This window comes from Cetorhinus maximus, chromosome 15 (assembly GCF_964194155.1).
Source record: "Cetorhinus maximus chromosome 15, sCetMax3.hap1.1, whole genome shotgun sequence".
Classification (NCBI taxonomy): domain Eukaryota; kingdom Metazoa; phylum Chordata; class Chondrichthyes; order Lamniformes; family Cetorhinidae; genus Cetorhinus; species Cetorhinus maximus.
Window position 1 is genome coordinate 91,228,851 of NC_135893.1, and position 22,309 is coordinate 91,251,159.

The 22,309-nt window shown below is 44.9% G+C and overlaps 1 protein-coding gene across 1 annotated transcript in view; it reads right to left on the minus strand.

The window, feature by feature from the left end:
* The window catches only part of cacna1ha (calcium channel, voltage-dependent, T type, alpha 1H subunit a), a 610,320-nt gene that overhangs the window by 26,660 nt on the left and 561,351 nt on the right, over nucleotides 1–22,309 (minus strand). Inside the window, exons 31-33 of the mRNA XM_078558934.1 lie at nucleotides 6,400–6,478; nucleotides 5,953–6,074; nucleotides 3,237–3,566 (exon numbers count right to left, since the gene is read on the minus strand). Of these exons, the coding sequence (XP_078415060.1) occupies nucleotides 3,237–3,566; nucleotides 5,953–6,074; nucleotides 6,400–6,478 (531 nt within the window). The remainder of the gene's footprint in view (nucleotides 1–3,236; nucleotides 3,567–5,952; nucleotides 6,075–6,399; nucleotides 6,479–22,309) is intronic.

Consider the following 22,309-nt stretch of genomic DNA (forward strand, 5'->3'; position numbering starts at 1 on the left):
GAGGGTGAAATGAAGTGGGCAGGGAGAAAACTGTGGCATGGAAGTAAAAAATAATCCCATCACCAGATTGACGAAATGACTCATGCAATGAATCACTGAAAAGCTATTATTGTAATTCAATTTTATTTTTTGGGAAATAAAATTTATGTTACAGCATCTTCCAGCTTAAACTAAAAATGGTATTTGAAAAATGTTTTGTTTTATTTTGGAGTGCTTATTCTCTGGCGTTATTTAAGGGAGCAATGAAAGTTCACAATAATGATGAATGATGTCCACTGCTATTAATGATGTCACAATGTCACATCCTCAAGAAATACAATCTTTCCACTGAGAGTGGCTAATAGCAAAATGTTATGCCAGAAACACTAGATGGCATATCCATCTATATTTTGATTGGCTAAGATCACACTGATACAAAACCAGTGCCATAAAGCATCAGACATATATGAAATCAAATTTCCAATCTGCGAACTGATCCAATATAATCTGAAATGGTCCAGGCTTATTCAACTGACAGGCAGGTGTACTTTGAAAATCAGTATTTCCTTGACGAAAGCAACGCTTAGATTGGAAACTTGGATGAGCTCCAATGTTCCAATGCAAGAGAGGTAATTCCACTGTTTTAATACAGTCTGGAGTTTATTGGCAAAAAAAGTTAAGCTCAGGTTTGACCTGGTTCCTATTTTGAATTTCTGGTTCAGGTTCATATGCATCAACAAAGAAGTGGAATGATCTTTTTCAGCGAGGCTGGAGCATTCCAAAAAAGATATAAAATAGTACTTGAAAAATGTTATTGTTTTATTTTGGAGTGCTTATTCTCTGGTGTTATTTGAGAGGGCAATGAAAGTTTACATTTATGATGAATGATGTCGCTGCTATTAATGATGTCACAACATCACATACTCAAGAAATACAATCCCTCCAGAGTGGCTGACGGCAAAATGTTATGCCAGAAACATTAGGTGGCATATCCATCTGTATTTTGATTGGCTCAGATCATACTAATACAAAACTGCTGGCATAAAGCATCAGACATGAATCAGAAGAAATCTGATATTGAAAGCTGACAGTCATAAGTTATGAATTTATTTTGCATTTCTATTTTAAGTTACGATACTTAGGAACTGTGTAGCTGTATTTACAACACTATAGGTAAGTTTTACAATGACAAATGAGCATATTTCACACTTATTCCATTCGGCCGTAATTTCCGAGCTCCTGGGCGCCACATTGGGGGTTACCCCAAAGATGCACTGGGGAACCCCTCTCAGAAGTTCACAGGTAGGGTTTGCATAGCAATTGCCCGGAAGTGCAAATGGCCCCTGGGCAATTGCCCTGCACTGGGAACCAGCCGTAAATGCGATTTAAATCGCAAATTTCGGATGGTTCCGACTGGGTTACATCAATAAGTACCCACAAACAGTTAGAAGAATTAAAAACCCCGACAGGAACTCTCCAACCCACGGAATTACCCCCACCTCCACGGGGATTCTTTACCCACCCCCTCAGCCCCGACAGGCCTGAATCTCGCCCCCACTCCTTACGAGGCCCTAGCCAACCCTTCTCCCCCAAGGCCCAATCCGACCACCTTCCCCCCGAGGCCCGATGCCAGCATCCCCGAATCCTGACCCCACCACCCTCCCACTGAGGCCCGACCTCTCCCTCTCCTTCCCCAGGCCCCCAAACCAACACCATCCCCCACCCCTGCTGCAGCATAACCTGACCCCCTCCCTCAAAATCCCCCTCCCCGCCAAATCCTACCCCACTTACCTTAGACACTTACCCCTCTCCCTGGCCTTTTAAGGATCTTTAAACTTCACTGGATCTTTAACTTACCTGGTTTACTAGTGTCGTAAAAAAGGGAGAGTGGTCTCTTTGCATCCGACAGAGCTGCACTCGACACTAGGCCCCGAGGACGCGTTACACTGCCCGGATTTCGCCCGGCCTGATTTGGAAGGTCGGGCGAGACAGGAAGGAAAAAAAATTCAGATGAAATAAATAAGAACGGAGTGGCAATCCGACTCTGATTGCCACTCCAATGAGTTTCAGGCTCATTATTTTGTCTTAATCTACATTTATATTATATTTTACAGTTGTTAGCCATGGCTCAGTGGTAGTACCCGCATCTGTAAGTCAGAAGATTGTGGGTTCAAATCTTACGCCAGAAAGCACAAAATCTAGGCTGACAATCCAGTGCAGTACCAAAGGAGTGCCGCAGTGTCAGAGGAGCCGTGCTTTGGTTCACTAAAACAGGTTATCTGGTCACAAAAACAATCACATTTCTTTGTGCAAAAACGCTGCCTCATTTCCTACATTATAACAGGGACTAAGTTTCAAGGAGTACTTTGTTAGCTGTAAAGTGCTTTGGAACTTCCCAAGATTGTGAAAGGTTCTACTATAAATGGAAATCTTTCTTTCTTGACACAACAGAAGTAGTTACACATTATGGACTGAATTTTCCCAGTCCTGTGGAGGTGGTTTGGAGTTGGGGTGGGGGGCAAGAAAAATTATATCAACTCGCATCGGGCCTGCTCCGCAACATATTCCATCTCCCTGTGCTTTTCCCAGAGGCAGACATCCAGCAACAACAGCAACCTGCCCTGCAGCAGCGGGTAGCTAATTAGGTCACTTAACAGGACAATTAATCCAGATTATCGAAACGGATAGAAACTTTTTTGATGGCGAACGATAGCCCGGAAATGGAGCAGAGGCAATTTTGCAGTGGCGGGTCTGAGCTATGAACCATGGAGGCCTTATATTAAGTGCTGGCATTAAATTGCAGTGCTTGGGTCTCCCCAAGCAGAAGGCAGGCCACTGCAGCCAATTCATTGAGGCTGATGTCTCTGCAAAAGTGGCTCTTGCAGCAATGGCACCCACTGCCCCCTGATGAAGGTGCCACTACCACCCACACAATGAAGGAGCCCAGCAGCCTACCCACAGACTGCGCAGAACAGCCCTCCTGATGTTGAAACCCAGCTGCCGTCCTTAATTATGGGGCTCCTGGGGGCAGCTTTCTAATTGGTGGCCACCAGAAAGATTGTGTCCGACACCCCGCCATGGAATTGAGCCAACATCGGGATTGTGACATGCGTGGGAAAATGTGATTAATATGAAAACAGCACCTCTTTTGCAGTGGTACTCTTGAATGCGTTTCAATGATATCCCAAGAATTTGATGGAGAAGCTTGCTAGTGATCTTTTTCTCTGAATAAAATATTTAGTCTAAATCACACTCACTGTCAATTGTTTCGCATGTACTGGTGATTCAAGTCTTATTGACTCCTGGCCAGCTCCTGCAGCTCTGCTGTCAAGGATAGGGGCTTGCCCGATGTTGCTGGTCAATGTTCCCTGGGCTCGCGACATTTCCAACTCTATTTCTGCATCAAGCTCTGCATCTTCTTTGGCTTCCTTGTTGCTCTCCTCCAAGTGTTTCATTAGAACAGCAACCACAACATTGACCAACACAAACTGAGTGATTAGAACAAAAGTGACAAAGTACACAGGAGAGAAGAAGGGGAGGTAGGTGAGGCAGTGTTTATCCTCACTGCCACATTCTCGCAATGTATCCTGTGAAAATACAGAAGAGCAAAGAATCACCTTTTAGTAACAACTTGCATTTAGGCACCACCTTCAACATAGCAAGACTTCCCAAAGTATTCACAGTGGTGAAAATGGATGGCGAGCAGTGGAGGTAGAGCTCAGAAAGGTGAGTGAAGAAATGGTGAAAAAGGTTGGCTTTAATTAGGATTTTGAAGTAGGGACAGAGATACCAAGGTGAGGGATTTAGCAAGAAGTTTGGGCTAGGATAACTGAAGACTTTGCCACTGAAGGCAGAGAGAAGCAAAGTTCGAAGAGCAGAGGGTACATATTAACACATTGGACTGGAGGAGGTTTTAGAAGTAAGGTCTTGGGGTGTTTGTAATGAGTATAAAGATTTTTAATTCAGTGTACTGAGGGACAGGGAGGATAGAAGTAATGAACAGCAAGTATTAGTGTGGGATAGGATGCACATGCACCATTTTGAATGAGTTCCAGTGTATGTAGGATGAATGATAAGATTAGACTAGGAATATATAAAATGTGTAAGGCTCTTAATTCCCTCACACTTGTGCTTTAGAAATGCTACATTTCTTTTTACACTCACCTGTGAATCAAAAGGCCATATTATTCTACATTGATGACATCAAGATAACCTGTTCAGTGAATGTAATTATTTTACTGTCTCCAACAAGGTTCAAGTTTTGTTGCAATTCTACCTTGAAATTAGACTGTGGACAATATAAGACTTGAAAGTAATCTTGGTTTTAAGGTTACACCCATAAACCAACCGCATTTAATTAATGCAACCGATGACCCCACCAGAACCCAGTTAATAAATTTGATATCTATTGGTACTCAATTATACCATTCTACATTTATTCAGTATTGTTCTACATTGGATCACTCTTTAATACCTACTAGGCATTTACTTTGGCTAGGTGACTTGATTCAGCATGCCAATTTCTGTTTTTTTTATCTTCCTAGGGCACTGAACTGAGCGTTTATAAAACGCCTCTTCCTGTGGCTCATGTGTCCAGTTCAATCATAATTATTGTAATTTTACTGAGATCTTTGGCATTTCAAAAAAGAAAAGCCTCATCTCATGTGAAGGTCAGATCGCAACCTGTGCCCACACTGCACATGCAGGGGTCATTATTTTGAAAGAAGATTAGTAGTTAAATGACCATAAGTTACGGTAGTGCAGTTCAAGCCCCACCAATTCAGAGTTCAGCTAAAACCTGTAGCTTGAAATAACTGTGATGATATTGAGAAGGACATGATTAAATCTTCTAATTTTTCAAGGCAGGGACAGCATACTGCATGAATTTTAGCAGAATGGTGAACTGAAAAACAAGATGAGAAATAGAAAAACTAGAATTAGCATTATTTATGCAGCATGAGAGTAAATTATCGCCTCTTACTCCCTGCAGTGGTTATAGTTTGTAGATTAAACACCTGGCAAAGATCGCAATCAACCTCTGGGATATGATTAGTTTCTTTGAATTTAGGTAGGATTCCCACTATTGTGTGAATCTCCTTTTGAACTATCATCCCTGTCAATTTCACAAATACAAGCTTAACCAGCCTGCAGTTAGAACTAAAAGCAGGCATGTCAGAAAAATCAATGATTACTCCATCAGAATGTGCTGCAGTTGACAAGAAGATTCGGTGAAGAAGGTTAATGCATCTTTAAAATATTACTTGAATTTGTTACTCAGATCAAACATGCTTGTTCATATTTGGTGGAGGTGTTGTAAGCATTATACCACTTCCCAAAGAGAGTGCTGAGAATTCCTAACTAAAGGTGAAAAGGCAAAGTGAGTTCTTTGTAAAAAAAAATGATCTCCTTTTAAGTTTGTATGTTACTCCAAGACTGGAGACCTAGCGAGCTATTCCTATCTATATTTTTGTCAATGCTGTTTTGTATCCAAATGCAGGGATTGTCCCTGACAACTGTCTCAGTTGCCTTGCCCTTCAGTTTCCCTTTCCTCCTTTCTGTGGGGATGCATGCCAACCCTATTCCATGCCTCTCCTAGACAGCTCAGCTGAGATCAGGTAATCACTGAAAAGGAAATCTGGATCAAATCCCACCATTGTGTAGCACCAATAAGCTACAATAGTACAAGCATCTGAAATATAGCTACTCAAACAGAAATAAATGGAATCATCAACAACGAGCCATATATCCTACCCAGAGCATTAACATTCAAAAACATTATCTCAGAATATTATATCTTATGTATTTTTAAAGACTGTGGGTAGATATTGATCATTACAGGGGAACAGTGTAAAGTGAGTTGAATATAAATACTGATAAAATAGATTATTTAATTTCATTGGGACATGCTAATTAATAGGTTCCTGGTGCATTACTAATGCTTGAACTTAACAGTTCAGTGGAAGTAATTACTACCTTCATTATTCCATTCCAGTTATCACCAGTAGAAACTCTGAATAAAGTAAGAAATGCCATTCCAAAATTTTCAAATGTTGCATGTCGGCTCAAGCCTTCACAAGGATTTTCATCATTACACACTGAAAAGCAAAATAATCCAATACCATTATTGAAGACTACACAAAGGGCGTTATATTACTGATCATTCTCTGATATTTGAATTCCCATTGTTTTGTGCCAACCTTTAGCCTGGGCATATTTTAAAAGAAATAAAATAAATGTGATGAATTTTCACATTTAATGTTTGAAATACTTTATTTTTAAACAGTATCCATTGAGCAGTTTAACTAAAATAAATGACTATATATTTTTGTATTTAAGCCTTGAAATAAACGACATAAATTGCAAACACTACTTATTGTTCTTGATGGCTATAACAGGGATATTAATTAATTAAATTCTCACCCAGCTTTCCAAAGAGCTCAACTCCAAGAGCCGCGTAGATAAAAAACAAAAGCATGAACAATAAACCAAGGTTTCCCACCTGAAAGATAAACAAAGAATCTTTTATAGAGTGCAGAGTGGTCATAGCAATAATGCACTGAGACTTATAGCATCATTCCAACTTCGCAGGGCTATAGGAAAAGGGTGGAGCTTTGGGTATAATTGGATATCTCTTTCAAGGAGATAGTACAAACACAAATGGGCTGAATAACCTCTATCTGTACCATAAGTTTAAAAGATCACAGAATCATTTAAAGACAAATTTTAACTGCTTGACATATGAAGCAAAATCTGAGAATCAAAGGAATGAAATCAAAGCGGAAGGCCATTTGGCCCCTCTGGTCTGTACCAGTCTGACACTTCAAATAGACCCATTGCGACAACTCAGACTCAGGAGCATTACAGTAAGGAAAATTTGTAATTTCTTGAAAACATCTGTGGAATCTATAATTGTTTTTAACAATGGTTGAAAAGAACTCTTAAGAGTTTGCATCAATTCTAAAGGGATCAATTGTAATTTTCCTAAATAATAAGAAATACTGGTCCTTGTGGCCTGGCGATGCTTCACCTGGAAGTAGTACCAACAGGAAGGAATTTGATATGCAAAAGCCATGTGGCTGGCAGACACAAAGGAGAGCTACAGAAGGAGAGCTGCAGCAGGGAAAGAACAGAGAAGGCACATTTACGAGGAGCCATGAGTGTAATAAAGTTAAAAAGACAGAAAGCTGTAGACAAGGTTAGAACAGAGATCATATACTGGGCAATTCTATGGCTATGCTTCAGTATTGTCAGAACTGACAGACCATTTAAGGAGGTTTAATAAAGGAATCAACCAAAGGAGTTTCTAGTGAATCTGTATCATCAAGACTGTCATGAACATACCTAAGGAAGCTCTGCAGGAGTGTGCTGTTTGATGACAACTGTCTCCAGGGGATTTGGATGGAGTGAAGCTACCTTTGCAGATGACTCAAGGACAAAATCCATTGAGTGAGAAAAGAGAGAGATCCTATGTTCCAGAGGCTGAGTTTGAAAGACTGTCAGATTGCATGTGGTGCCACATTTGTGTGGGGTGCAATGTGAATGCTTGTAATCTTGAGAGATAGTCTTTGTATGAGTTACAGTTCATACTGATCATAGCTTGCCTGTTAATTTGTGTTTAATTTATGTGGATACTGATTCAGGTTAAAGTAAAAGCTACAAGTAGTGGAATCTTGTTAGTAATTTCTTCAGTTCAGGATCATTCAGTAAATTTGGTTATTTTGCTTTGCTCCCTTTTTCACCAATGGGGATGGTAACACTATATACATTAATTCAATTTCCCTGCTCTTTCCCCATATCATTTGGGCTGCAGTTAAATTGGCTTCATGTTAACAGAACTCAACATCAGTCAGACAGCACAAGGTTAAAGAAATCTTTCTCTGGGAAAAGATACCAAAATCTCCATAACCAAAAGAGATTGAAAATTCACTATATGACAAACAACAAATATAAGAGGTAATTGTGTACCGTATTGGACATCAAATAAAGGAACAATTTACATTTTAAGTATAAATCCGTCACATAGAATCAGACTAGGATCATATTGTTGTAATGTGTTAACACTTAAAAAAAAATGCTCCTTACGAAACCCACGTTTATCAGTTTATCAGAGGTAAATATTTTGTATGGTTTACATGAAAATTTTAGATTTTGAAGTCTTCAACACTCAGGGGTCTTCTAAACACTAAATGTTAATAGTATTAAGTGACTCAGAAAAATGTGTAATTAATCTATTGGCTGATGTATATTTTCAACAACTTTCAACTTTAAGGTTTGCAGTGCAAATCTGCATTCAACACTATTCAATAGATATCATTTGTGCTCATTTGTGATCATATGTGCTCAAAAGTGATCATTTAGCCATCATTTGACATCACATGTGCTCAAAAGTGATTATTTAGCCATCGACCCTTGACATTCAATGGCATTACCATCACTGAATCCCCCATTATCAACACCCTGGGGGTTACCATTGACCAGAAATTGAACTGGACTAGCGATATAAATACAGTGGCTACAAGAACAAGTCAGAGGCTAGGAATCCTGTGACAAGTAACTCACCTCCTGACTCCCCAAAGCCTGTCCTCCATCTACAAGGTACCACTCAGAAATGTGACGGAATACTCCCCACTTACCTGGGTGAGTGCAGCTCCCACAATACTCATGAAGCTTGACACTATCCAGGACAAAGCAGCCTGCTTGATTGACACCACAAACATTCACTCCCTCCACCACCGATGCACAGTGTGTACCATCTACAAGATGCACTGCAGGAGTTCAACATGGCTCCTTAGACAGCACCTTCCAAACCCACAACCACTACCATCCAAAAGGACAAGGGCAGCAGATGGATGGGAACGCCACCACCTGGAAGTTCCCCTCCAAGTCACTTACCATCCTGACTTGGAAATACATCGCCGTACCTTCACTGTCACTGGGTCAAAATCCTGGAACTCTCTTCCGAACAGCACTGTGGGTGTACCTATGGCTGGACTGCAGCTGTTCATGAAGGCAGCTCACCACCACCTTCTCAAGGGCAACTAGGGATGGGCAATAAGTGCTGCCCCAGCCAGCGAAGCCCATGTCCCATGAATGAAGAAAAAAAATCATTCGACATCTCAAGTATTGATCAGCTGACATCATTAGTCATCAACTGACATCAACAGCACTCAAGCAACAAAATCTGAGATCATTTAACATCAGTTAATTACTTCCAAATGCTCAGAAGCATTCAACTGACATCAAAGTGATCAGAGCTTGTTTGTGAGAAAAAAAGCGGGAAACTTAGCGCATGCGCACAAGTGAGCACTTGAAAATCTCCCTGAGGCACAGAGTGACCTCAGAGAGATGAAGAGTTTTAAAAATTATAAATAAAGATTTTTAAAAATGTTATAAAACATGTCCCATCACGTGGCCCTGTCACATGAGTAGGCACACGATATAAATGAAATTTTAAAAATCTTATTTTATTTTTATTTGATGTTGGAAACCTCATCCCACCCGTGCAAAAATACAAAAGCCACTTGGCCTTTTTGCCTGCCCGCCAACCATAAGATTGGGTGGGCAGCGAAAAATTTAAGTTAATTGATACTTTAATGGCCTTAATAGGCCTTTTAATTGTCGGCGGGCATGCTGCCGATATTCCCACGCGTGCCCGCTGAGCAAACTATCACGCGACTGCACATTGACGTCGTCGGGATGCTTGCCTGACGTCATCGAGCGTCATTTCACGCTCGAGCGGGTCGAGTGCGCGCCCACCCGCCTGCCAAGGTGAAAATTCTGCCCTAAGTTTCAGACATCAGCTGACATCAAAATATCCTACCATGGATTTTTCTAAGTCCCAGCTGTATGTTATGCACCTAATGGGGGTGCAAACACTCCTCCCTTCCCCCTGCACCTGTGATTTTAAGAAACTTCTTTCTTTCTCATTTAGAAAGTTTTGTCTCATCTTGTCTATGCCAATCATACCCCTCCACACCCACCAAATTTTCTTGACCAATCGTGACTCCAAGGGAGTAGCCCACTGGACTCATGACAAAGCCATTTCACATCCTTCCTTTTCAGAATCCTACTGGTTCCAATGAGTCTAACATACATGTAAGCATAAGCTTTATCAGCATAATTAATGTGAATGGAGGGGACACATATTCGACATTGGCATTTCCTTTTCAAAATTGTCAGGTTTGGGTGATATCAGGCCAGTTAATACCTCCACAGTTAAGAAGTAAAAGTATGGTAAGTTTTGTAAAGTCATTTTTTTGCATTACTGTATATGAGTGACCATACATGATACATGTAGCTTATAATGCCTCATTCCATTCCACACAGAGAAAAATGCACTGGAAATAAAATAGTTATACACTTGGGAGTTAATTCACAAGTACATGTTCCATGTTTCTAATATTTCCTACAAGCAACTTGGTTCAGTGTTCAAAAAAGCCCCCAAAAAGTCCTGAAAAATTCAATCACGGGGGCAATCAGAGAAAAATCGCAGCAATAAGTTTGCAGACAGACAACTCAAGTTCCCATGAGTCTGTGCAGTTTCTGTAGGTAATTCTTCCCCAGATCTTATCCCACCATCCCCACACCATTCCCCACAATGCACTATTGCTTCCCATCTAAATGCCACTTGGCTGAGGACTGTAGCTTTGGCATTATAAATTAAGCACTCAATATTGTAATGCACTGAATAAGATATGCTGTCACAAATTTATAACCCTAGGCTATGGATAGTAATATAGTTCTTGACAGCCTATTCGCAGGGAGACAAGTTGTCTCCTTGTTTGCCTGCAATTGAAAGCTGTCATTGGTTGGTCAGTGAGTTTTAAGACAGAAGCAGGCAGTTGTTAGGCAGCCTAACTTAGGCCTGAGTCAGTTTAAGGGGTGAATGTGGGATACATTTTAATGGTCAAGCCACATAACATGCTGCTGACTGATTTCCTGACCAAAACAGCCAGGAAGCCCATTTGGACTTTTTTTTTTATTCATTCATGGGATGTGGACATCGCTGGCTAGGCCAGCATTTATTGGCCATCCCTAATTGCCCCTGTTTAGAGGACATTTAAGAGTCAACCACATTGCTGTGGATCTGGAGTCACATGTAGGCCAGACCAGGTACAGATGGCAGATTTCCTTCCCTAAAGGACCAGATGGGTTTTCACAACAATCGACAATGGTTTCATGGTCATCATCAGACTTTTAATTCCAGGGGAAGAGTTTTCAGGCCGGTGAACAGGGGTGGGGCCCACTCGCTGACACATAAAATGACGCGCGGTGACGTCGGGCGGGTGTCCTGACGTCGCCGTGCGTCATTTAGATTTTCAAATTGGCTACGCGCCCGCCGAACTGTCAAAGGCCAATGAAGGCCTGTTAAAAACTAATTGAACTAATAAAATGAGCTGCCCGTCCAAGCTTAAGTTTGGTGGGCAGGTGAAGGGCCCAGGCGGCCTTTGCATTTTTCATGGAACCTCATCCACAGGCGGGATGAGGTTTCATTAAGTGTTTAAAAATTCAATAAAATTTTTTTAAAAAATTCATTGACATGTCTCAGCTCATGTGACACTGCCACATGAGGGGACATGTTTTAAAAGTTTTTAATTTCTTTATTTAGACGTTTAAAACTTAAACAAATCTCCCTGAGGCAGCTCTGTGCCTCAGGCAGAATTCTGCGCTCTTTTGCGCGTATGCGCGAAAGAGCACAGGCCCTGACTTAGGGAATCTCCCCTTGCCTGCACAGGGAGCGATCAGCACTTCCAGGTTGCGCGTCACGCGGGACGGGCCTTAATTGGCCCGACCACGTAAAATGGCAGCGCGGACCCGATCGGGTTTGCGCCCGCTCCCGGCCAGCCGCGCACACAACCCCCACAACGGGGGGAGAATTCTCCCCCAGATTTTTATTGAATTAAAATTCCACCATCTTCCATGGTAGAATTCATAGCATTACCCTGGGTCTCTGGATTATTAGTCCAGTGACAATACCATATGCCACTGCCTCCCCACTGGTGAGTGTCTTAGAGATCGCTGGATAGACTCCAAGGGGATGGGGAGATGGGAATACCAACACAGTCAGCAGCTTGGGAATGGGGAAGTGAGTGGGGAGAGCAGGCATACACTTCCCTGATGCAGCTTGAAATAACATATTTTCTTTTTTGGAGGGAGCCTTTCTCTCACTGATCATCCTCCCTCCAGTTTCAGTCTGTCAGAAAACCAAAGACACTTTCCTGCTCTGTTAAACTTCCAGTCAGGTCCTGAAGATGTTATTGGAATCCGTTTACATATTTAAAGAAGGATCCCATTGGTTATAGGCGAGTGTCCTTGTTTGCCTGCAATTGCAAGCTGTCATTGGTTGGATTGGCAGAAGGCCAGCAAGTATTTCTCCCACAACATTTTAACTGCCTCCCCCAAGGCAGAATTCTGCTGCTTGGGAGGGTTTAACATTCCCCCACCCCCACTGATCTGGTTATTCTATTAATCTGAGGCCTAATATGGCTTTGTTATTTTCAGCTCAATGAGATGGAATTTACCATAAAGCAGACCTGATGAAAAACATAGGCCAGAATTTTTCCCTTGTCAGGCAGGCTCGGTGGGAGTGGGCAGGGGCGGTCGGGAAGCTAACCGCCGCCTGCGAGTGGCACCGCTCCGCAATTTCATGTGGGCGGGCCAATTAAGGCCAGCCTTGCGTGGATCACGAGTGGCAGTGCTGAGCGCTACCTGTGCGGGCAGTGGGAGGAGGGAGAGTGGGCCTGGTGTGCAGTTCGCGCATGCACGCCGCAAAAGAGCACTTCAATCTCCCTAAGGCACGGAGCTGCCTCAGGGAGATTGAAGTACTTTTTAAAAAAATTAATAAAGACAATAAAAATTTAATAAAACATGTCCCCTCATGCTACTGTGTCATATGCAATGGGATATGTTTTTAATTTCAAAATAAAGCTTTTATGTAACGTGTAGCAGCTTTAGGAAACCTCATCCCGCTCGTGGATGAGGTTTCTTAAAAAATGTAAAGGTCGCTCGGCCTTTTCGCCTGCCCGCCAACCCTAAGGTTGGACAGGCAGTGTTAATTTGATCTTAAGTAGCTTGTTAATGGCCTTTCAATTATCGGTGGGAGTGAAGCCGACTCCAGTGCCCGCCCGCTGAACGAAATATTGCACGAGTGCATGATGAAGTAGGGACGCACTCCTGATGTCATTGCATGTCATATTGCACACGGGCATGTTGGGTGGGCGGCCACACGCCAAACATAAAATTCTGTCCATATATTCCACATAATAATTAGAAAACAGTATTAAAATGATCAATAGAATTACCTGGAGAAACTCAGCAGGTCTGGCAGCATCGGTGGAGAAGACCTCGGACGGCCCGCTTCTACCTCCTACCCAAAATCCACAAACAGAACTGTCCTGGCAGACTGATCGTGTCAGCCTGTTCCTGCCCCACGGAACTCATTTCTCGTTATCTTGACTCCCTTCTCTCTCCCCTTGTCCAGTCCCTTCCCACCTACATCCGTGATTCCTCTGACACCTTACGTCACATCAACAATTTCCAGTTCCCTGGCCCCAACCGCTTCCTCTTCACCATGGATGTCCAATCCCTCTACACCTCCATCCCCCACCAGGATGGTCTGAGGGCCCTTAGCTTCTTCCTTGAACAGAGGCCCCAACAATCCCCATCCACCACTACTCTCCTCCGTCTGGCTGAACTTGTTCTCACACTGAACAATTTCTCCTTTAACTCCTCTCACTTCCTCCAAATAAAAGGTGTGGCTATGGGTACCCGCATGGGCCCCAGCTATGCCTGTCTCTTTATGGGGTATGTGGAACATTCCTTGTTCCAGTCCTACCCCGGCCCCCTCCCACAACTCTTTCTCTGGTACATCGATGATTACTTCGGTGCTGCTTCATGCTCTCGTCGGGACCTGGAAAAATTTATTAATTTTGTTTCCAATCTCCACCCCTCCATCATTTTCACATGGTCCATCTCTGACACTTCTCTTCCCTTCCTTGACCTCTCTGTCTCAATTTCTGATGATAGACTGTCCACCAATATCCATTACAAGCCTACCGACTCCCACAGCTACCTCGACTACAGCTCCTCACACCCCGCTTCCTGTAAAGACTCCATCCCATTCTCTCAGTTCCTTCACCTCCGTCACATCTGTTCTGATGACGCTACCTTCAAAAACAGCTCCTCTGACATGTCCTCCTTCTTCCTTAACTGAGGTTTTCCATCCACGGTCGTTGACAGGGCCCTCAACCGTGTCCGGCCCATATCCCGCGCATCCTCCCTCACGCCTTCTCCTCCTTCCCAGAAACATGATAGGGTCCCCCTTGTCCTCACTTATCACCCCACCAGCCTCCGCATTCAAAGGATCATCCTCTGCCATTTCCGCCAACTCCAGCATGATGCCACCACCAAACACATCTTCCCTTCACCCCCCCTGACGGCATTCCATAGGGATCGTTCCCTCCAGGACACCCTGGTCCACTCCTCCATCACCCCCTACTCCTCAACCCCCACCTATGGCACCTCCCCATGCCCACGCAGAAGATGCAACACCTGCCCCTTCACTTCCTCTCTCCTCACCGTCCAAGGGCCCAAACACTCCTTTCAAGTGAAGCAGCATTTCACTTGTATTTCCCCTAACTTAGTCTACTGCATTCGTTGCTCCCAATGCGGTCTCCTCTACATTGGAGAGACCAAACGCAAACTGGGCGACCGTTTTGCAGAACACCTGCGGTCTGTCCGCAAGAAAGACCCAAACCTCCCTGTCGCTTGCCATTTTAACACTCCACCCTGTTCTCTTGCCCACATGTCTGTCCTTGGCTTGCTGCATTGTTCCAGTGAAGCCCAACGCAAACTGGAGGAACAGCACCTCATCTTCCGACTAGGCACTTTACAGCCTTCCGGGCTGAATATTGAATTCAACAACTTAAGCTCCTTAAACTCTTGATCTTAAACTCCCCCTCCCCCCATCCCCACCCCGTCTCTCCCCCCCTCCACCTTTTTTTTCAATAATTTACATAGATTCTTCTTTCCCCACCTACTTCCATTATTTTTAAATCTAAAACTAAAACCTTGTTAGTCTTTTCCACCCCACCCCCACTAGAGCTGTAATTTGAGTGTCCTGTCTTCCATTCTTAATTAGCACTTTTCTTGGACAAATATCACCACCTTCGACACCTCTTTGATCCTTTTGTCTGTGACGTCTTTTGATTGTCTGCTCCTATTGCTGCTTGCTTGTCTCCACGATCACCACACCCTCAACTTCTCTCTCCTCCCCCGCCCCCACCCACCTTAAACCAGCTTATATTTCACCTTTCTCCTAACTATGCTTCAGTTCTGCCGAAGGGCCGTGAAGGCTCGAAACGTTAACTGATTTCTTCTCCACCGATGCTGCCAGACCTGCTGAGTTTTTCCAGGTAATTCTGTTTTTGTTTTGGATTTCCAGCATCCGCAGTAGCTTTTAGCTTTTTGTTTTTATTAAAATGATCAATTTCTGATCCAGATACAAGGTTCAGTATTACACGGGCAGGAAGTATTTCAGAAACAGACACCAAACACTGTTCACTCTGCAAGCCTGGCTCCAAGTTTCTGGCCATCTGTTAACAATTGTCTGCCCTTCTCTGATCTCTCTGTCCTCCGCTTCCTTTATTGTTCCAATGAAGCTCAAAGTAAGCTCAAGGAACAGCACCTCATTTTTTGATTATGCATTTTCTGTGTGCCCACTGAACTGAAAATCTAAATGACACGCAGTGACGTCGGTACGCATGCCTGACATCACCATGCGTTATTTTACGCCTTGGCGAGCAGACCCCGCCCCCATTCACCGAGCCGAAGGCTCAGCCCATGATCTCATTGAAAGATTGAGCAGACTTGATGGGCCGAATGGCCTACTTTTACTCCTATGTCTTCTGGTCTTATGATGGATATCAAGCACTACAAAGGTTGAGCTTCTCTGCTTTCAATTATCATGTTGCAATGAGGGAGCTGTTGCAAGGATTTCTTAGTGACTCTATCTTTTCTAAAAAAAATTAAGCCTATTGATTAGCCCTTAGACTGCTGACACATGTGTAGGATCTTCAGTCACTGCCCTGAATGTTTTTTTTGCTGTAATATTATGATGCATTTAATATAACAATAGTAAAGTACTCAAACACAAGTAATAAGCTTAATTCTACCATATTAATCCTGAACTATATTATACACCAGAAATACAATTTTACAGAAACATTTCAATACTTCACTGTCCAATTTATCCACTTATAGTATTTTTTTTGCTTATTGTCGATTCTTTAAAAGTGGAACTTGATGGACAAACTAATTTGGTGTGCTGACACCAGGTTTCAGGAATCACAAATAGGTTTTCTAATTGGCAGGATTACTTCCTAATCAGGAAGCATCAAAAACTGACTTTGTTGCAATTAGGAAGCCACCATGTCAATCTTCAGAACTTGCACGTTTGAGTGGCTGAAAATTGGACTGTGAATTGCTTGTCCAGCATCTAAAGGAACAAGTAAGCTGTGTTGCCTGGATGAGTGCATCTCCAACACCCAGGTCCAACGCCAACCAGGACAAAACAATCTGCTTGATCAGCAACCCATTCACCACTTTTTTTTATTCATTAATGGGATTTGAGGATCGCTGGCATATATTACCCATCCCTAACTGCACTCGGGCCTGTAAGGTACAGTGGCCTACTTGAACCACTGCAGTCCCTGTGGTGTAGGTTCATCCACAGTGCTCTTAGGGAGGGAGTTGCAGGGTTTTGACACAATGGTAGGAAGGAACAGCAATCAGTCAGGTTGGCGTGTGACTTAGGGGGGAACTTGCAGGTTGGTGTTCACATACTGGCCTTGTCAGTATCGAAGGAGTCGCATATGGTACTGAACACTGTGCAATCATCAGTGAACTTCACTTCTGACCTTTTGATGGAGCAAAGGTCATTGATGAAGCAGCTGAATATGATTGGGCTTAGGACTCTACCCTGAGGAACACCTACATCTGGGGTTGAGATGATTGCCCTTCAACAACCACAACCATATTCCTTTACTGTGTACAGTATTAGTCTCTTTATTTAAAGAAGCATGTAAATGCATTAGAAACAGCTCAGAGAAGGTTTACTAGACTAATATGAAGAATGGGCAGGTTGGCTTATGAGGAAAGGTTGAACAGGTTATGCTTCCAATCCAACCTTTCCAAATAAGGTAACCTGCCCATTCCTGGGCCAAAATATTTCCCTCATCGGGTGGGCTCGGTGGGAGTGGGCATGGGCGGTTGGGATGCTGGCCACTGGCCACCGCCCGCGATCGGCTCCGCTCCGCAATTTCATGCGGGTGGGCCAATTAAGGCCCGCCCTGCATGGATCGCAAGCAGCAGCACTGAGCACTGCCTGTGCAGGCGGGGGGAGGAGGCAGAGTGGGCCTGGTGCACAGTTCACGCATGTGCATGGAAGAGCACTTCAATCTCCCTGAGGCATGGAGCTGCCTCAGGGAGATTGAAGCGCTTTTTTAAAAAAACTAATAAAGGCAATAAAAATTTAATAAAACATGTCCCCTCATGTGACTGTGTCACATGAGATGGGACATGAGTTTAATTTCAAAATAAAGTTTTTATGTAATGTGTATTAGCTTTAGGAAACCTCATCCCGCTCGTGGATGAGGTTTCCTAAAAAATGTAAAGGCCGCTTGGCCTTTTCGCCTGCCCGCCAACCGCAGGTTGAACAGATAGCATAAACTTCAAGTTAATTGCCTTATTAATGGCCTTAATAGGCCTTTCAATTATCGGTGGGGGCGCAGCTGACTCCGGCGCGCACACCAAACGAAATGTTGCGCGAGTGTGCGATGACGCCGGGACGCACACCGACGTCAACGCGCATCTTATTATGTTCCAGCGTGTTGGGCGCATGCCCGCACGCACGAGGTAAAATTCTGGCCCTGGTATTAGTCTAGTAAACCTTCTCTGAGCTGCTTCTAATGCATTTACATCCTTCCTTAAATAAGGAGCCTAATGCTGTACACAATACTCCAGATGTGGTCTCACCAGTGCCCTGTACAACTGAAGCATAACTTTTCTGCTTTTCCCTAAACCCCAACCTCTAGAAGAATAGGAGCAGCAGGCGCATGGGACACCATTGCATGCAAGTTCCCTTCCAAGTCACACATCATTCTGATTTGGAAATATATCGCCATTCCTTCACTATTGCTGTGTCCAGATCCTGGCGCTCCCAATCTAACAGTAAGTTTACCTATACCACGCTGCAGCATAAGAAGTTAGCTCGCCACCACCTTTTCAAGGCCAATTAGTGATGAGCAATAAATGCTGGGCCTTGCCAGTGATGCCCATATTCCATGAATGAATAAAAAAGGACTGTTCACAGCCAATAAAATGCCAGTTAAAAAAAAAACAAAGACAAGTTGCAACCATCTCCAAAATGGAGAATGGGAGCAGGAACCCAGAGAATTAAAGGTTAAGTTGAGCCATTTTAAATTCAACCATCGTTTGGCCATAACGAAACACAATAATTAGGGAAAAATAATGATAGTAAGCATTGAAGGGAGGGGGAAAACCATGTGTAACTTGTGTTTGAATACTTTATTGACATTAGTGCCAGTCTTGGCTTGGTGGTAGCACTCTTGCCAGAGTCAGGAGGAAACTAGTTTAAGCTCTACATCAAATACCTGAGTGTATAGTGTAGACTGACAATTCATTGGAGTACTGAGTGAGGATGCAGCACTGGAGACACTATCTTTTGGATGAAATGTTAAATCGAGACCTTGACCCTCTCAGGTGGACATGAAACATTACATGGCACTATTTTGAAAAGAAGAGGGCTTGTACTCCTCATTCTCATGAAAGACACAGACCTGAAAGACTGGCCAGAATCTTCGGATCGGCATGTAAAATGACGCGCGGTGATGTCTGGCGTGCGACTCGACGTCATCGCGAGTCATTCCGATTTTCAGTTCGGCTATGCACCCCGCTGAACTGTCAAAGGTCTATTAAGGCCATTTAAATATCAATTAAAATACTTAGCGGAGCTGCTTGTCCAACCTTAAGGTTGGCGGGCAGGCGAAGAGCCCAGGCGGCCTTCGCATTTATCATGAAACCCATCCACACGTTTCATGAAGTGTTTATAAATTGAATAAAACATTTATTAAAGTTCATTGACATGTCGCAGCTCATGTGACACTGTCACATGCGGGGACATGTCTTAAAAAATTTTTTTCTTTCTTTAAATTTTTCCAAATCAAACTAATCTCCCTGAGGCAGCTCCGTGCTTCTTGGTGCGCGTCACGTTGGTGGGCCTTAACTGGCCCACCCACATAAAATGGCGGCGTGCAGCCTATCGCGGGCGCCAATCGGCTGCCCGCCTGCCCGCGCCCACTCCCGCCCAGCCCAGTCCCCTTGATGGGGAGAAAATTCTCCCCACTAACTCTGTTTTTTTTTCAACAGATACTGCCAGAGCTGCTGAATATTTCCAGCATGTTCTGTTTTTAGTTCTCCTGGGGCAGAATTTTCCGTTTGTCGGGCGAGCGGGCCTGACCCAATCGCCGGCGGGTGTGGAGCCGATCGCCGCCGGTGAAGCAGGCCGTGCCACCATTTTGCGCGGGCGGGCCAATTAAGGCCCGCCCAGCGCGTTTCACACTCCCATGGAGAGCGGGATTTTCAAATTTGTGGCGGGCGTGCACAGACCGCCGTTTCCAATGGGGAACCGGCAGTCTGTATAAAGAAAGGCCAGGCAGCCTCCTTTAGGCTGTTCACCATGGCCAGCGACAGGGGTCTGCACAGCGGGCTCCAGAGGAGGGCAGGCCAGAGGATGAGAGCAGGCTGCAGGATAGGCCAATGTGCCCCTCGCTTCTCTGATGCCTGCCTTGCTGCCCTTCTCGAAGAGGTTGCAGAACGTTGGGAGGTCCTGTTTCCCGAGGATGGGAGGAGGAGGGCCCCCCACGTCACGAAGCGGGCCTGGCAGGAGGTGGCGGAGGTGGTCAGCTCCCAAGATGCTGTCTGTCGCACAGGGACCCAGTGCCGCAAGTGTTTCAATGATTTGTTGCGCTCTGGAAGGGTGAGTACCATGTCGGCCTTGGCCACTTTACCCAACAGGTAACCTTAGCTTTTGAGGCCACCCCCCACCATGTCTTAGTGTCGTTACTGCATTGGGCATTTGGCGCACGCTGGGTGGGCAAACACATAGTGACCATGCTGACATCAGCCTTAGTGGTTGATGAGAAGGTGGGTTCTCCCTGCAACATATGTTGGTGTTTGTCGCATTTGAGTACTCTGGGGGCAACCTGCAGGAGAGGCAGCTAGGAACATACTCAGAACTCCAACACATGTCTTATTGATGGTGATGAGATGCTGGAAGGGGAACCTCAAGGTGTTGTGGCCATCTAGTTGCGCATCCTTGCCATGGGTGCTAAGACCCATGTGTTATTGAAAGTGATGGACGCCGAATGTGTCCAAGGTGGCCGTTAGGGGAGGGGGTTGGGAGCAGCCGTACTATCTTCTGGTGACTGATCACCAGTAGTGTGGACAGAGCCGCTGGAGGCCTCAGATGGGCCACTGTGGTTGGGGTGTGGCATGCGCGTGCAGTGTACATGAGCGATCAGAACCAATAAATGCTCTGTTCTGCTGGTGAAAACTGAACACAACAACCAAGAACGTTTGAGGACTGGTGGTGGCCAGGCCATGCTGCACACCATGACCCACTTCGAAGAACAGGCCAAGGAGTTGGAAAGAAGCCAAGCGGCCAGGTCGGCTGGTGTCGGTGAGGCTGGGGTGCAGCAGCCAGGTATTTGAGGCCCACAGTCCCATCCACTCTGTCTTCCCACCATCCGAAGCACTGATGGTTGCTACAATCGTTAATGCAGCAACACTGCTCATTCACAGACTGATACAGTCAGACGTGTGGGTCATACACAAAGGTCCCTCAGCCCCTTGAGGATGCGCGTCTCTAACACTGTCCAAAGTCACCTTATCCCATTTGTGACCACTATCCCCATGGCCTAACATGCCATGGCATCGCTGCTGCACATCCAAATACTTATTGCATCTTAGGAGTGTTTGTACCTCCACCACCCTTTCAGCCAGTGCATCCCACATTACTCTGTCCAAAAGGTCTTCAGCACCTCACCTGTCAACCTCATGGCACTCAGCCTAAATAAATGCCACCACGTTAGTCATCCCTGCACCAAGGGGAAATGTTGCCTTCTGTCCACCCGGTCTATGCCCCTCATAATGGTATGAAGGTCAATAATGTGACCTGTCAATCTCCTGTGCTCCACGGCAAATGTCACAAGTGTATGCAATGTTTCCTCATAACTCCAACTCTCCAGGCCAGCATGCATCCTAGTCAGGAACCTCTGCACTCTCCCCACTCCAATGCCATCCCTCTCATGAAGCACAGGTCACAAGTGAATGCAGAAGTGTAGATGTGGCCTTGACAGCGTTTTCTGCACTTGCAACATGACCTCCCCTTTCCTACATTCTATTCCTCAGCTAATAAAGGTAAGTCTGGCTTTGGCCTTGTTAAACGCCTTATGTTCCTGTTCTGCTACCTTAACGGGTCTGCCCAGCAAGGTCCCTGTAATTGTCCTTACTTTCCACGGTCCTGCCATTTCTCCTGTATTCCTGTACTTTGTTTGTCTTGCCCAAGTGCTTAACCTCACACTTATCCACGTAACATTCCATGTGGCATTCCTGAGGCCATCTGACCAGCCTGTCTGTATGCGCGTGAAATGTTTGGGCCTCCTCTCGACTATTTGCCACCCCACCAATGTTCGTCTCCTTAGGTTCTTGAAGGTTGAACGCATTATGAGCCTGAGGGGGAAAAGGGATGAATTGCGTTGCTGCCTGAACGCCTACTGATGCACTGTCCTTGTTAATTTCAGCATCACCACCGGATGGCCGCCAGGAACAAGTCCAGAGCACACCCTCCACACCTGAGGGGCGTCAATTGGCACTATCGTCACATCATTTCAGCAAGCCAGGCACCAGCGCAGCGACTACCACATTGGTGGAGAATATAACGTCGGCTAGTGTCCCGGGGCACAGTGGAGAGGGCACTTCACAATCGCTGGAGGAGATGGCACAGACAGAGGGTGCCGATGGCGCCAGCAGCTGGAGGACTGCAGGAGACCAGGCACATGCTGAGTCGGGCAGTGATGATGTGCCTCTGGAGATGTCAGCCATGCAGCAGCTGCAGGACAAGTGGCTGGGTGTGCGGAGCATCTGGCAGGGTTGCATGAGGGTGTGCTTCACTTGGTCTCTGTGGTGGAGGAATCCAGGCAGAGTGTCAGTGATGGCATGAACCTCAGGACAGAGCTTCAGGCTTCCTCCA